The sequence below is a fragment of the Kogia breviceps genome, chromosome 4 (assembly GCF_026419965.1).
Source record: "Kogia breviceps isolate mKogBre1 chromosome 4, mKogBre1 haplotype 1, whole genome shotgun sequence".
In the NCBI taxonomy this organism is placed as follows: domain Eukaryota; kingdom Metazoa; phylum Chordata; class Mammalia; order Artiodactyla; family Physeteridae; genus Kogia; species Kogia breviceps.
In genome coordinates, this window is record NC_081313.1 from 110,086,567 (window position 1) to 110,101,535 (window position 14,969).

The window sequence follows — 14,969 nt, forward strand, 5'->3', positions numbered from 1 at the left end:
AAAACCTCCTGGAAAGGACCATTCTAGATGCCATTAAGAACATTTGTGATTCATGGGAAGAGATCAAAATATGAACATTGTTTTTTTTAAAGACATAATACTATTGCACACTTCTACAGCATAGTGTAAACAACTTTTATATGCACTGTGAAGCCAAAAAATTGTGTGACTTGCTTTATTGCAATAATCACTTTATTGCAGTGGTCTGGAACTGAACCCAGTATATCTCTGAGGTTTGCCTGTAGTGTCATAATGATTAGAGGGAATGTATGGCAGCACCTAGTACAATGTCTGCAGTATAGCAGGCATTTGATCAATGATAGCTATGACTGTTATTGGTAAAAAAAAATTTTTCAAATCTCTCTTTTAGCTAACATACTGAACACTTGTTATATGTGCTGAAGAAGCATTGGTGAACAAAGTAAAGTTTCTGTGGTGATAACGTGTTACCTATTAATATACAAATCATAAGATATGGTATTAGTATAATTTATCAAATGACATTGAAGTTGAGGATGCATTTTGTTGCAGCTATGAAAGCTTACAATTGATATCTGTAATAATGTGTTAGTTTCAAAATTAGGTTCTAAAAATTTCTTAGAAGAGGAGTTGGTCAGCCTTGGAATTGTAGAGGCAAACACCAGAAGAGTATCCAAGGAGGGAAGACTCTGAGGCAGGTCACTCATATTCCTAGGAGATGAGGCAACCAGCTGTCCCTGGAAACAGGCCACTGAGATCATTTGTCACATTTCACTTGTGATGCACCATGAGTTTCCAGTCCACTCAGTAGTTCTAATTTCTTTTTTAATAAATTAAATAGCCTTTTAAGGATTAAGTTCTGTTTTTTTTAATTTTTTTAATTTTTGGCTGTGTTGGGTCTTCATTGCCGCTCATAGGCTTTCTCTAGTTGCAGAGAGGACTACTCTTTGTTGCAGTGTGTGCACTTCTCATTGTGGTGGCCTCTCCTGCTGGGGAGCACAGGCTCCAGGCACGCGGGCTCAGCAGTTGTGACTCACGGGCTCTAGAGCACAGGCTCAGTAGTTGTGGCACATGGGCTTAGTTGCTCCATGACATGTGGGATCTTTCCGGATCAGGACTCGAAGCCATGCCCCCTGCATTGGCAGGTGGATTCTTAACCACTGTGCCACCAGGGAAGTTCCAAGGATTAAGTTCTTAAAATGTGGTACTTTACATAATGTGGCTCCAAGTACCCAATGAATGAATGACTTTTGTGGGAGCTGTTGAGGGTGGGGGATGGGCTTTGGAGTTAGAAGGGAGTTAAATTCCTGCTTTTCTTTACTAGCTGTAAGGAGTTGGACAAGTTATTTAATGTCTCTGATCCTCAGTTTCTCAGTACTCCCTTTATTATAGTAGTGTTACCATTAATGAGATCACTTTTACTAAGTGCCTGGTCCTGGGACATGTTATTTATCTTCAGTTATTTGCAGTGTAAACTGTAGTGAATTCTGTTTATGTAGGGTGTTTGTTTATTTTCAGAATCGTCTAAAAGAAATTGAACAAAATCTCTCTAAAATAATGAGACTCGACAATGAAATTAAAGCTTTGGATAGCCGAAAGAAGCAAATGGAAAAAGATAATAGTGAACTGGAACAGAAAATGGAAAAGGTTTGTGGTGGTAGAATTTTGTTTTACTTCAGAATTTTGAGATTATTGTAATGAACCTCAATTGATTCCATTTTGACAGTCATATTTTGAAACAAACATACAAATCTTGATGTTTGTGTTACTTCCATGTTTATGTTAAAAAGAAGGATATTGAATAAGCTTTGGTTCATATTTTGTACCTCAGACTGATAACCTTGTTATACATTAAAGCTCTTTATTTTGGTTCTACACAGGTTTTTCAAGGGTCTGATGAGCAGCTAAATGATTTATATCACAATCACCAGAGAACAGTTAGGGAGAAAGAAAGGAGACTGGTAGAATGTCAGCGTGAACTGGAAAAATTAAATAAAGAATCTAGGCTTCTCAATCAAGAAAAATCAGAACTACTTGTTGAACAGGGTAAGAGACAGTGTTTACTTGGTCTTTTTCCCTATTATAATATTACACGTTTTCTGCATGAATGACAAATCTCCAGGGAATTATGCTGAGTGAAAAAAGTCAGTCTCAAAAGATTATATATAATATGTTTCCACTTTATATGACATTTTGAAATGCCAAAATTTTAGAAATGTAGAACAGATTAGTGATGGCCCGGGTTACCCAGTAGGAGGAAGAGCAGGAGGAAGTTTAATGTGATCATGGTTTTAAAAAAAACACAAGGGGTTCTTATGGTATTGGAACTGTTCAGTATCTTGGCTGTCATGGTGGATATAAGAATCAACACAGTTGATAAAATTATGTAGAACATAATACACAGATATGAGTTAAACTGGGGAAATAAGAATAAGACTGATGGATTGTATCAGTGTCAGTATCCTGGTTGTGATATACTATAATTTTGCAAATTACTAAAAGAAAACACTGTTTTTCTACTCAACAACAGTTCTGACGCCAGGTGTGTGTGTTTTTCCACACCAAGCAACTCTCCAATTCTCAGTGAACACCAACTAAGTGTCCTGTAATTTAATTCAGTTCTGACACTCTCTGTCCTGAGTTAGCATAGGCCCCACCGATTAAGGGCTCAGTCCCACGAGACTGTCTCCCACTCCACTTCAGCTGCCAATCCCAAGTCCCAGATTGTCTGGCACCTGTACTTCTGACCACTGGCTGTAAATCAGGGGTTCCCACAACCCTTTTCTCAGGTTCAGTAATTTTCTATAACAGCTCCTAGTACTCAGGGAAGCACTTACTATTACCAGTTTATTAAGGATATAGCTCAGGAACACCCAAATGGAAGAGATGCATAGGGTAAGGTGTGGGGGAGGGACATTGAGCTTTCATGCCTTCTCCACATGCACGACTTACCCAGCACATCCATGTAGTATTCACCAACCTGGAAGCTCTTTGAATGCCGTTGCTTAGGGTTTTTATGGACGTAATCATGTAGACATGATTAATTAAGTTATTGGCCATTGGTGATTGAACTCAGACTTCAGCCCCTCCCCAGAAATGGGAGGGGTGGGTACTGAAACTTCCTACTCTCTAATCACAGAGCTGATTCCTCTGACGACCAGGTCCCATTCTCCAGGAGTCACCTCATTAGAATAAACTCAGGTACAGTTGAAAGGGACTTATAATGAATAACAAAAGATACTCCTCTCACCCCTGTCACTGAGAAATTCTAAGCGTTTTTTGGAGCTCTGTACCAGGAGCCAAGGACAAAAACCAAATATGTATTTCTTACTACATCCCAATACAATAGTTACCATTGGGGGAAACTGAGCAAAGGATGTAAGAGATCTTGCTCTTTTATTTTTTAAAAAATCAGCTGATGAATTACTATGATCGTGTTTTTTAAAGGTCGTCTACAGCTACAAGCAGATCGTCATCAAGAACATATGCGAGCTAGAGATTCATTAATTCAGTCTTTGGCAACACAACTAGAATTGGATGGCTTTGAGCATGGACCATTCAGTGAGAGACAGATAAAAAATTTTCACAAACTTGTGAGAGAGAGGCAAGAAAAGGAAGCAGAAACCGCCAGGCAACTGATGGTAAATACTGTTATTTTCTTTTGTTTGTATCAGATTGTCTAGTTGAATTGTTTTAATTTTTGGATTGACCTTATTTTGTCATATTTTTGGATTAGTGTTAGGATAAAATTTGCTGTGAGGTAGAATAAAACCTTTATGGAAGCAAATTTTTTAAAGTTTATAAGTATAAAACTACAAAGAAGATATAGACCTATGTTTTTAATTTGATTTTAAGTAAAATTTCTTTTTAAAGCTAATTGTAAAGAAAAAGTTTGCTCGAAGTTAATAATGATTATCTCTGGGTTATGATCATTATATTTTTTTATGCTTTTCTATATTTTCCTCAGAGTGCGTGTGTTATTTTTGCATCAAAGAAACTTTTTCTTAATGAAGTTTTTAGTGAAAAAATTGTTAATGCTCATGCTTCTCATTATGTATTTAGAATGACTTTGCAGAAAAAGAGACTCTGAAACAAAAACAGATAGATGAGATAAGGGATAAGAAAACTGGACTGGGAAGAATAATTGAGCTAAAATCAGAAATCCTAACTAAGAAGCAGAATGAGCTGAAAAATGTGAAGTATGAATTACAGCAGTTGGAAGGATCTTCAGACAGGATTCTTGAACTGGACCAGGAGCTCACAAAAGCTGTAAGATACTATTTGAGCAATCTAATAATTTTAAGGTGTAAGATATTTAGAAGTATTTTATCTTTTGCTAATCCTAAGATTATGGCATTTTAATAAAAATGTCAACCTTGTCTATCAATCTCACGTAAAATGAATTTATCTGAATATCTTAATGACCCAACTCTGCTCCTGGAACCTGGTGGATTGAAAATTAGAATCATCTAAGGAAGCTTAAAAAAAAAAAAACTTTTGCTTAGACCTTAAACCTTCCAATAAAAATCTCTAAGAGTGGGGCATAGAAATGTGTTCAAAACAGAACTGGATGATTCTTATGATTACCTTGGTTGAGAACCACTTACCTAAGTTTAAAAAAAAATGTATTTTCCCTCTAGGTTCCACACACTACAGGTTTTATATGATTATTGCTGTGTTATCATTTTTTCTGTGGTAGAAACTTTCTTAGCCCACCTCTTCCTTTCATGAATTTCCAAAATTTCTTATTTGTTTCTAATCTCTTCCCTTCCTTCACACCTCCATTACCAAAATAAGCATCCTAAAGCTTGGCAAATGCCACTTTCAGGTCCCGTCTTGATAATTTAAACATTTCTATTTACTCCCAAACTTAATATCTAGCATACATTTTTGTCAGTTTAGCACAATATTGTCCTGTTGTGATGGGGAGATACTGTTCAGGGACCAAATCACACTATTTTTAGTTTCTATATGCCAGGCAGTGTAGTGAGTTACATGGGTACTTGGTAAATGCTTAGTTATTGATTGAAGAGTCACTAAACTGTATATTTAGGCATATTTTTCTTAATTTTGCACTAATTTTCATTTTTCTCTCCTGTTTGACTCTTCCAGATTTATTTACTAAGTCTCTACTGTTATAAAATAGTAAGGTGACTTTATAAGATCTTTCTTAAAAATTTTATTCCTTCTGCTTTTTCTGTTGTTGGATAAAATCAAACTAGTATTTTGACTATCCTGAGGAGTAGCTGATTTCTAATACACTTTGTCATTATTTTAACACAACACATATAAACCTGTTCATTTATTTGAATTATTAAGGAACGTGAGCTAAGCAAAGCTGAGAAAAACAGCAATGTAGAAACTCTAAAAACAGAAGTAATAAGCCTTCAAAATGAGAAAGCAGATCTCGACAGGACCCTGCGTAAATTGGACCAGGAGATGGAGCAGTTAAATCATCATACAGCAACACGTACCCAGATGGAGATGCTGACTAAAGACAAAGTATGACCTTTCATTTTGTTCTAATTATACTTTCTGGTATTTAAAATAGCTTATCTTACATTCATAATCGTTACACTGTGAAGTATTTAGTTGATATTGCCTTTTTACTTTAGGGGTTAAGTGAACTTAATATAAAATAGACTTTCAAGTTTAAAAGCTGTTTTCTAAGTACAAAAAAATAACAATACAGAAGTGTATACACACAAACACACACATGTACATTGCTGTTAATTTTTATCATATACCATACAGAAGTTTTAATTTTTATATCATCAGACTTGCTATTCTTTTCTCTAATGGCTTAGAAAGTCCATCCCCACTTTAAGAGTTTAAGAAATTTTCAGGAGTTCCTTGGTGGCTTAGTGGTTAGGATTTGGTGCTTTCACAGCCATGGCCTGGGTTCAGTCTCTGGTCGGGGCGCTGAGATATTGCTCAAGCCGTGCGGCATGGCCAAAATTTTTTTTTCTTTTTTTTTTGCGGTACGCGGGCCTCTCACTGTTGTGGCCTCTCCCTTTGTGGAGCACAGCCTCCGGACGCTCAGGCCCAGCGGCCATGGCTTACGGGCCCAGCCTCTCAGCGGCATGTGGGATCTTCCCGGACTGGGACACAAACCCATGTCCCCTGCATCGGCAGGCGGATTCTCAACCACTGCGCCACCAGGGAAGCCCCCAAAACTTTTTAAAAAAGAAAAAGGAATTTTATATTTTCTTCTTGCATTTTTGTAGTTTTATTTTTTAAGCCTAGAACTGTAATCAATCTAAAATTTATTTTTGTTCTTTATATAATGTGGAGATATTGAGCTTTATTTTTAAACAATTTTTTTTTCCTATAGGCTGACAAAGATGAACAAATCAGAAAAATAAAATCTAGGCACAGTGATGAATTAACTTCATTGTTAGGATATTTTCCCAACAAAAAGCAGCTTGAAGACTGGCTTCATAGTAAATCAAAAGAAATTAATCAGACCAGGGACAGACTTGCCAAATTGAAGTAAGTAGTTACAACATTTGAAGATATAGTAGAAGTCTCTTATTTCATGCTTTCACTTTTAATTGTTTTGAAATCATTTATTGTCGCGAAGTGGTATGTCTTATTAATTGGCTTTGATTTTCCTGTATTTTACAAATTAAGTAAAATGGTAACAGATAGTTGAGCTTCTTGTTCCTTGAAAGTTTGCAGAACTAAGTGAGAGGATTAAAATATTCCTTTATATGAGACCTGAAACTATAAAACTCCTAGAAGATAACAGAGAGGAAAAGTTTCATTGTATTGAAATTGGCAATGATTTCTTGAATATGACACCAAAAGCACAGGCAGCAGAAGCAAAAATAGACAAATGGGACTATATCATACTTAAAAACTGCTGCACAGCAAAGGGAACGATCAACAGGGAAAAGGTAATCAACAGAATGGGAGAAAACATTTGCAAATTATATATCTGATAAGGGGTTAGTATCCAGAATATGTAATGAACTCATACAACTCAATAATAAAAAACCAAATACCCGGATTAAAAAAGTGGGCAGGATGACTTCCCTGGTGGTGCAGTGGTTGGGACTCTGAGCTCCCGATGCAGGGGGCCCAGGTTCGATCCCTGCTCAGGGAACTAGATCCCACAACTAAGAATTCGCATGCCACAGCCAGGGAGCCCACCTACTGCAACTAAGACCCAGCACAACCAAATAAATAAATATTTTTTTTAAAAAAATGGGCAGAGCACTTGAATAAACATTTCTCCAAAGGATATATATAAATGGTCAACAAGCATATGAAAAGATGCTCAAGATGATGCTAATCATCAAGGAAATGCAAATCAAAACCACAGTGATATCACCTCACACCACTTAGGATGACCATTATCAAAAAAACAGAAAATATAGTAGTGAGTTATAATAAGCTATAATGGAAAAGAATCTGAAAAAGAATAATATAACTGAATCACTTTGCTTTATACCTGAAACTGACACAACCTTGTAAATCAACTATACTTCAATTAAAAGATAAAATAAAAAGTTGAAAAAAACCCAAAATAACAAGTGTTGGTGAGGATGTTGAGAAATTGGAACCCTGTGCACTATTAGTGGGAGTGTAAAATGGTGCAGTTACTGTAGAAAACCTGTGGAGGTTCTTCCAAAAATTAGGAAAAGAATAACCAGATGATCCAGCAATTCCACTTCTGAGTATATATTCAAATGAATTGAAAACATGATCTCAAAGAGATATTTGCTAATCCATGTTCACTGCAGCATTATTCACAATAGCCAAGAGGTAGATGCAGCCTAAATGATGGATGAATGGATAAAGAAAAACTGGTGTATGTATAATGGAATATTATTTATCTTTGAAAAAGAAGGAAATCCTCTCATATGCTATGACTTGATGAACCTTGAGGGTATTATGCTTGAGGATTTTAAAGTGAAGTAAGCTAGGCACAAAAAGACAAGTACTGCTTGGTTACACTTAGTGAAGTATCCAAAGATGTCAAACTCTTAGAAAGTATGTGGAATGGAGGTTCAGAGTAGCCAGGCGACGGAGGCGTAAGGGGAGGGGGGCAGTTTTTCAGTGGGTATAGAGTTTTAGTTTTGCAAGATGAAAAAGTTTTAGAGATTTGTTGCACAACAATGTGCATATAGTTAACACTACTGTGCTGTACAGTTTAAAATGGTTAAATTTCATGTTTTTCCCACAGTTTAAAAAAGTGATCAGTTTTTTCAAATATCGCCTTGAGTGGTCCTTAGATAAGAGGGTCAAAAATCCCACACATATTTTTGTTAAATGTTAAATTTGTGTTTCTTGTGGAAATGTCTGTTAGGGAATAGAATACTGGAGTTTGAAGTTCAGAAGATTAGAAGTTGTTGCTTTGTAAGTGATAATTGGAGTCAGTAGCTCATGTCAACTTGAAGGAGTTATTCAAAGAGAAGAGAAAAAATTGTAGTCAGACTCCTGGAAAACACCAACATTTAAACTGTTGGCAAGCAAAGGAAGAGGAGCAAGCAAAGTCAGTGCCCCAGGAGCCAGGGTGAGAACAAGACAGGAGTGATGTCTGGGTTGCCTTGAGAAAATAGTCTTTCAAGGAGGGGTCAACCGTGTTTGGTACTGCTGAGATAGTGATCTTAATGAGCAATGCTCAATGGCTAGGATGGTGAGAGCATCATCTACATGTTATTTTTTTTCCAAATTTTTACTGTGACTTACAATGGGAAGTATTAAGATGAGGCACATGTGCACTCACATTTATCTGAAACAAATTTCTTAAAATAGTACCTATCCTAACCACACACAATCTACTCCAATATATTCTACATATTATGCTTGATTTTTCAAAATATGCTGAATACAATGCATTGAATTGATTATATGACTTTCCTAATGCATCAAAACCTGTAAATTGAAAACCCCTGAAATGTGTGGGCATGGAGGCTGGCTAGGATTATATTTAAGAGTTGGAGTGGAAATAAATTGTACTAGTGAACAAAGTCTTTGATGAATGAGAGGTGGTGAATGATCAGGTTGTAAGTAGATGACAGCAACAAGGAGGGAACAAAGGAAAAGTTTTTATAGGAGGGAACAGTTATGAAAGGGTCCACACAGAGTTAGGAGAATGTTCTCCTTTTTTTCCTCTTCCCTCCAGATCTGGTAAGCATATTCTCCTTGCTGAGGCTCTTAACACAAGATCTAAGACCATGAACCCCTGCAAAACCAAGCAGGGTTTTGTCTGTACACATTTTTCTGGGAGGAGGCATATGACCAGGGTGAGTCCATGTGCTAGGGGTAGATTCAGGCAGTAGTGGACTGCTGCCATGACTTCTAAAGAAAAAGTGCTTGGTCACAGCAGACCTTTGTAATATTTTCTGGCAGAGTTTGTCTTGGATCTACCTTCTGACACTTTTCATTTCTCATGTTTTAAAATTGTAATCCATATTTGTTCTTATTTTAGCAAGGAACTGGCTTCAGCTGAGCAAAATAAAAATCATATACATAATGAACTAAAAAGGAAGGAAGAGAATTTGTCCAGCTATGAAGACAAACTGTTTGATGTTTGTGGTAGCCAGGATTTTGAAAGTGACTTAGACAGACTTAAAGAAGACATTGAAAAATCCTCAAAACAACGAGGTAGGTTACCTACTTTATATTAGAAAAGGCATTTTGACGTTTTTGAATTTTCGTTCACAGGTAACTTATTAAGGATGGGAAATTTTTTAACTTGGTTCTGGAGGTTGGTGGCTTAAGTTTCAGTTCTCGTTCTACAACCTACTTTCTGTGTGACTTTGGGCAAGTTATCAAAACCTTTCTGCACTTCAGATTCATTAATAATTGCCTACCACGTGTAGGGTGTTAGGGAGGAGTAAATGAGATTATAGTTTCTGGCACATAACAAGCTTTAAAAGTTTTATTATACTTGTGTGTTACCAGAAAATAATTTCTACAAATCTGAATGTATTGTGCCCTTGGGAAGACTTAAATATCAGAATTTGGATTTCTTTCATTGTGTGTTTATAAAGCAAGAAGAATAATCATGTATTTACAGAAAAGGATATAACCATGTTGACAAAACTATATTTTGTATTCTTTTCACTGGGAGTATATATATATATATTTTTTTAATAGCCATGCTGGCTGGAGCTACGGCAGTTTACTCTCAATTCATTACTCAGCTAACGGATGAAGACCAGTCGTGTTGCCCTGTCTGTCAGAGAGTTTTTCAGACAGAAGCTGAATTACAAGAAGTCATCAGTGATTTGCAGTCTAAGCTGAGGCTTGCTCCAGATAAGCTCAAGTCAACAGAATCAGAGCTAAAGAAAAAAGAAAAGCGGCGTGATGAAATGCTGGGACTAGTGCCCATGAGGTGAGAATAGGGATTTGTCATTACTGTACCTGTACAGCAGCACTGTAAGAGGTACCTATTCCACTGTCTAACATATGGTAGATATTCAGTAAGCAAGAGTTGAATGAATAAAGATTAAAGTCAGGATTCTAAGCCAGTATGCTCATCTCATGTTATTTATGTGATAAGAAAGAATTATTTTGTTTCAAGATAAGCTTGTTTCTTAAACTAGTCACAGGGTAGATATAATCTTTAATTTGTGTATGTTTGTTTCATTCCTGAGACTTGGCTTGAGGGTAGAAATTTTGATAGATTTTGTAACTATGTGTCACTTTCTAAACCCAGCAAAGAATTAAAGTACCAGAAAGTTCCCCTCAAGAGATGAATTTTAAACTATACTTCTGTTTTTCTCACTTCCAGAAAGAATGAATCATAGATGATTTCTATTGTTTATTTTTCCCTTGCTTGTATAAGAAGTTCAGATGATTTTCTATTTATAAATAAAATCAAGTCAGAAAGTATGTGATGATTGCCTTGGTGTCTCCCAGAGCACAAAGATGGTCACAGAGACCAATAAGACATGACCTTCATGGAGCTGATGGTCTATATAAGGAGAAAAGCTCTCAGAATTAGACATAGAAAGCTGGGCTTAATAAAGTACTTAATTGGTTCAAACAAATGCATTAATTAGGAAGAGAGAAGCCAGTGGACTACAGAATGAGAATAGGATTTTTTTTTTTTTTTTTTTTTTTTTTTTTTTTTTTGTGGTACACGGGCCTCTCACTGTTGTGGCCTCTCCCGTTGCGGGGCACAGGCTCCGGACGCGCAGGCTCAGCGGCCATGGCTCACGGGCCTAACTGCTCCGTGGCATGTGGGATCCTTCCAGACCGGGGCACGAACCCGTGTCCCCTGCATCGGCAGGCGGATTCTCAACCACTGCGCCACCAGGGAAGCCCGAGAATAGGATTTTGAGAACAGGGTAGGAGGAGGGATGTAACGCATAGGGAAGGCAGTTGGACTTATTTAAGAGGAGGAAAGGGGAGAGGGTGTGTGTAAAGAGTAGGAGAGTAAGACCTCTGCTGCAGTAGAAACATTATATGGAGTTTGAGAACTTATTTGTAGTGATTGATTCACATAAGTAGGGAAGATAGAGCTACAATTATGTTCAGGCCTAGTTATAGCTCTAAATGGTGATGGGGAGCCATCCTAAGAGATTTAATGAAAGATGTGTTTTAGGAAAATTAATCTAATGTCAATACATTGGATGAAAGTGAGAAATTCTGGGAGCAAAAAAACCTGGAGGGTATGTTGTCCTGGAAAACTGAAGAGGAGTTTAAGGAAAAGAAGGGAGGGAAGATGCAAGACGATGTGCTTTGTGGTAGCCAGCCTCTAAGATGGTCCCCAATGATCCCTGCCTCCTGGTATTCACACTCTTGTATTAGTCTTCTCTCATGTTCTTGGCTTGGTCTGTGTAACCAATAAAATACAACACAAGTGATGGCACGTCCCTTCCAGCATTTCCCATACCATCATGAATGAAATTTCAGCTGAAAATGTACTTGTTTATCATTTTTCTTAGTACTGACTTGGGTTCATCTTTTATAACACCTTATTTAAATAAAAACTCAATATTTTTCCCACAGATTTTTTCAGTACTGTATCTGTGTTGGTCCCTTTTACATAAAATTCCCTTGGAAAAAGAATGCTGTCACAAAATTGAGTGTCTGAAAAATTTAAAAAACAAAAGAGAAAACCCTACTAGAGCTCAGTAACCATTCTCTCAGGAAATATCTTTACTGTTTCTTAGAGTACTTATTTTAGCATCTTAGGTAATCATCAGAAAAGAAGGCACCAAAACCTGGACCACATCAATAAGGGGTTTTTGTGTGTGTATGAAAATGTAAAAATGGGGTTAAAATTGAATGGATGCCTGTAGTTCTCTGCAAAAATGTCCCAGTCAAGTGAATGCTTGACTGTCATTAGGCTATCATAGCTTTTTCACTTTCTAGGTACTGGGTACATAACTTAAGACCAACTTCTGGTCTATAACACTGGGAAGTAATGTGAGCATGAATTATTCATAATCTGGATATGTTCATATTTATTCAGGGAATTTTTTCATTGCTCTGGTATAAAAAATTACAGGTCTCTGTCACTCAGATCAATTTAGGTTGGCATTTCTTGGTCATAGTATGGACTTTAAAAAAAATCATTAAGTAATAACAGTATCTAAGAGCTAATCCTTGAGTTTCTGGTTTATTATAAGGCTCCCATTAGAAACCAATTTAATTTATTATACTAATTTGATTCTAACAATTTGGGATTTTTCTGAAATAAGCTTAATAGCTTTTTTTTTAAAAGATTACATACAATTTTTATTGTTTCAGAGGTATCAACAAAAATAGGTGTGGGGCCAGTACCTGCCATAGGGATGGTAATTCATTAGCTGGAGTAGCAGCAGTAAAGTGGGTTTAACAGCTTTTGTACCATAGACCCATGTAGCATTTGACTGAGTGGTTTCCTTCTTTCCTATTTTCTTTCCTTCCTTTCTTCTGTCCTTCCATCATTTTTTAAACTTTTTTATTTTGAAATAATTTTAGACTTACAGAAAATTTATAAAAATAGTACAGAGAATTCACATATACCCTTCACCCAGCTTCTTCTAATGTTCACAATTTATGTAACCATAATATGGTTATCAAAATCAAGAAATTAACTTTGTTATAATTCTATTAATTAAACTATAAACCATATTTGAATTTTAGCAGTCTTTCTATTTAATATCCTTTGTCTATTTCAGGATCCAACTCAGGATTCCCACATTGCATATACTTGTTATTTCTCCTTAGGCTCTTGTAGTCTACCATAGTTCTTCTTTGTCTTTGACAGTCTTTCTTTGTCTTTCATGGTCTTGACACTTATGATGAGTATGGTCAGGTAATTTGTGAAATATCTTTCAGTTTGGCAAACAACATGGTAAAAATTGCTGCTATCAAGATCTGTCAATAGGTACTATTTATAAAATCAGTGGACAGAGGTTTGAGGAGAAATTCTTCAGTGTATTTCTCCTATTATACTTATTGATTACATAGAGAAAAATAGTAACTTTACAATGGGTAAATATGGCTGACACCATCTTAACTAAGAGTAACATACTGACATCATGTACCCACTGATAATGTTGCCCTAAGAAGGATACAACATCACTTCAGTGGTATTCTTGCCAAAAATACATAACCTCAATCTCATTATGAGAAAACATTAGATTGCTTATTTTTAATTGTGTGTGTTCTGTGAAGGCAAAGCATAATTGATTTAAAGGAGAAGGAAATACCAGAATTAAGAAACAAACTGCAGAATGTGAACAGAGACATACAGCGCCTAAAGAATGACATCGAAGAACAAGAAACACTCTTGGGTACAATTATACCTGAGGAAGAAAGTGCTAAAGTGTGTCTGACAGATGTTACAATTATGGAGAGGTTCCAGGTAAGTTTGCTGCAGTTTAAGGCAGAATAAAAGTTGTTTCATGGTGGTTTGAATATGAAATGTGAGTGTTAAAGATAGTAGCTAGTATTCTGGTACAGACTGTGTTTAGAGTTCCCTATCCTGAATTTCAGGTAGTCTCAGGGAGTAACTGCTTAGCTTATTTATATTCCTGAGTTTAGATTTTATTATCCATAAGTTCTGAGAACTAAGAAGTAGTCTTGTTTATTTTTCTTTTTCAGTCTGCTTCCTTTTGTTTACATCATTTAAGTTAATTTCATCATAAAAATGAATTTATTTTTATCCTTTAAAATTATATCTGAGAGCAGTTATAAATTAGATTTTAACAAGTAATTAAAAGCAGTTAATTCTTAAAGATTTTGAATAATGATAATGGCATAAGTTTCTTAAAGGAAATAACTGATTTTATTCTTAAGATGGAACTTAAGGATGTTGAAAGAAAAATTGCACAACAAGCAGCTAAACTCCAAGGACTAGATTTGGATAGAACTGTTCAACAAGTAAACCAGGAAAAACAAGAAAAACAACACAAATTAGATACAGGTAATAGAGTGTTTCCTTATAAAGACTTCAACATTCCCAACATATGCTTTTTACCATAAATTTTATAACTATTATGTGGACAAAGAACAGTCTTTCTTCCAGTCCATGGTATATGCAGTTTCTTTTCTCAAAGGCATCACTTCTCCTCTGTTTCCTTTCTTTGCAGAACAGATTTTGAATGATGAGTAACAAATGAGCTGTACTCTTTCTCAGTCATATCTGCCCTATTCAGCAGGGGACAGCAAGCAGGTTTGGGAGCTGGACAGGTTCTTGTGGCATTTTTATTGCAGTAGGTGGGACCCACAGAAACTCAGCCTTTGTGAATGCCACAGAGACTAAAACTGGAATGAGGCTGCTTATAGTACTTTCCATACCTTTACATTAATCACTGTATCATTATGTTTTCATGCAGTTTCCAGTAAGATTGAGTTGAATCGTAAGCTTATACAGGACCAGCAGGAACAAATTCAGCACCTAAAAAGTACAACAAATGAACTTAAATCAGAGAAACTTCAGATATCCACTAATTTACAACGTCGTCAGCAACTGGAGGAGCAGACTGTGGAATTATCCACTGAAGTTCAGTCCTTATACAGAGAAATAAAGGTAAAAA

The 14,969-nt window shown here is 36.1% G+C and overlaps 1 protein-coding gene across 1 annotated transcript in view; it reads left to right on the plus strand.

Annotated features, from left to right (window-relative positions):
- Nucleotides 1-14,969, plus strand: part of RAD50 (RAD50 double strand break repair protein) — a 114,570-nt gene that overhangs the window by 44,941 nt on the left and 54,660 nt on the right. Inside the window, exons 6-16 of the mRNA XM_059063363.2 lie at nt 1,498-1,626; nt 1,860-2,025; nt 3,427-3,620; nt 4,042-4,248; nt 5,299-5,481; nt 6,314-6,471; nt 9,419-9,594; nt 10,090-10,327; nt 13,606-13,795; nt 14,230-14,356; nt 14,769-14,962. Coding sequence (XP_058919346.1) covers nt 1,498-1,626; nt 1,860-2,025; nt 3,427-3,620; nt 4,042-4,248; nt 5,299-5,481; nt 6,314-6,471; nt 9,419-9,594; nt 10,090-10,327; nt 13,606-13,795; nt 14,230-14,356; nt 14,769-14,962 — 1,962 coding nt within the window. The remainder of the gene's footprint in view (nt 1-1,497; nt 1,627-1,859; nt 2,026-3,426; nt 3,621-4,041; nt 4,249-5,298; nt 5,482-6,313; nt 6,472-9,418; nt 9,595-10,089; nt 10,328-13,605; nt 13,796-14,229; nt 14,357-14,768; nt 14,963-14,969) is intronic.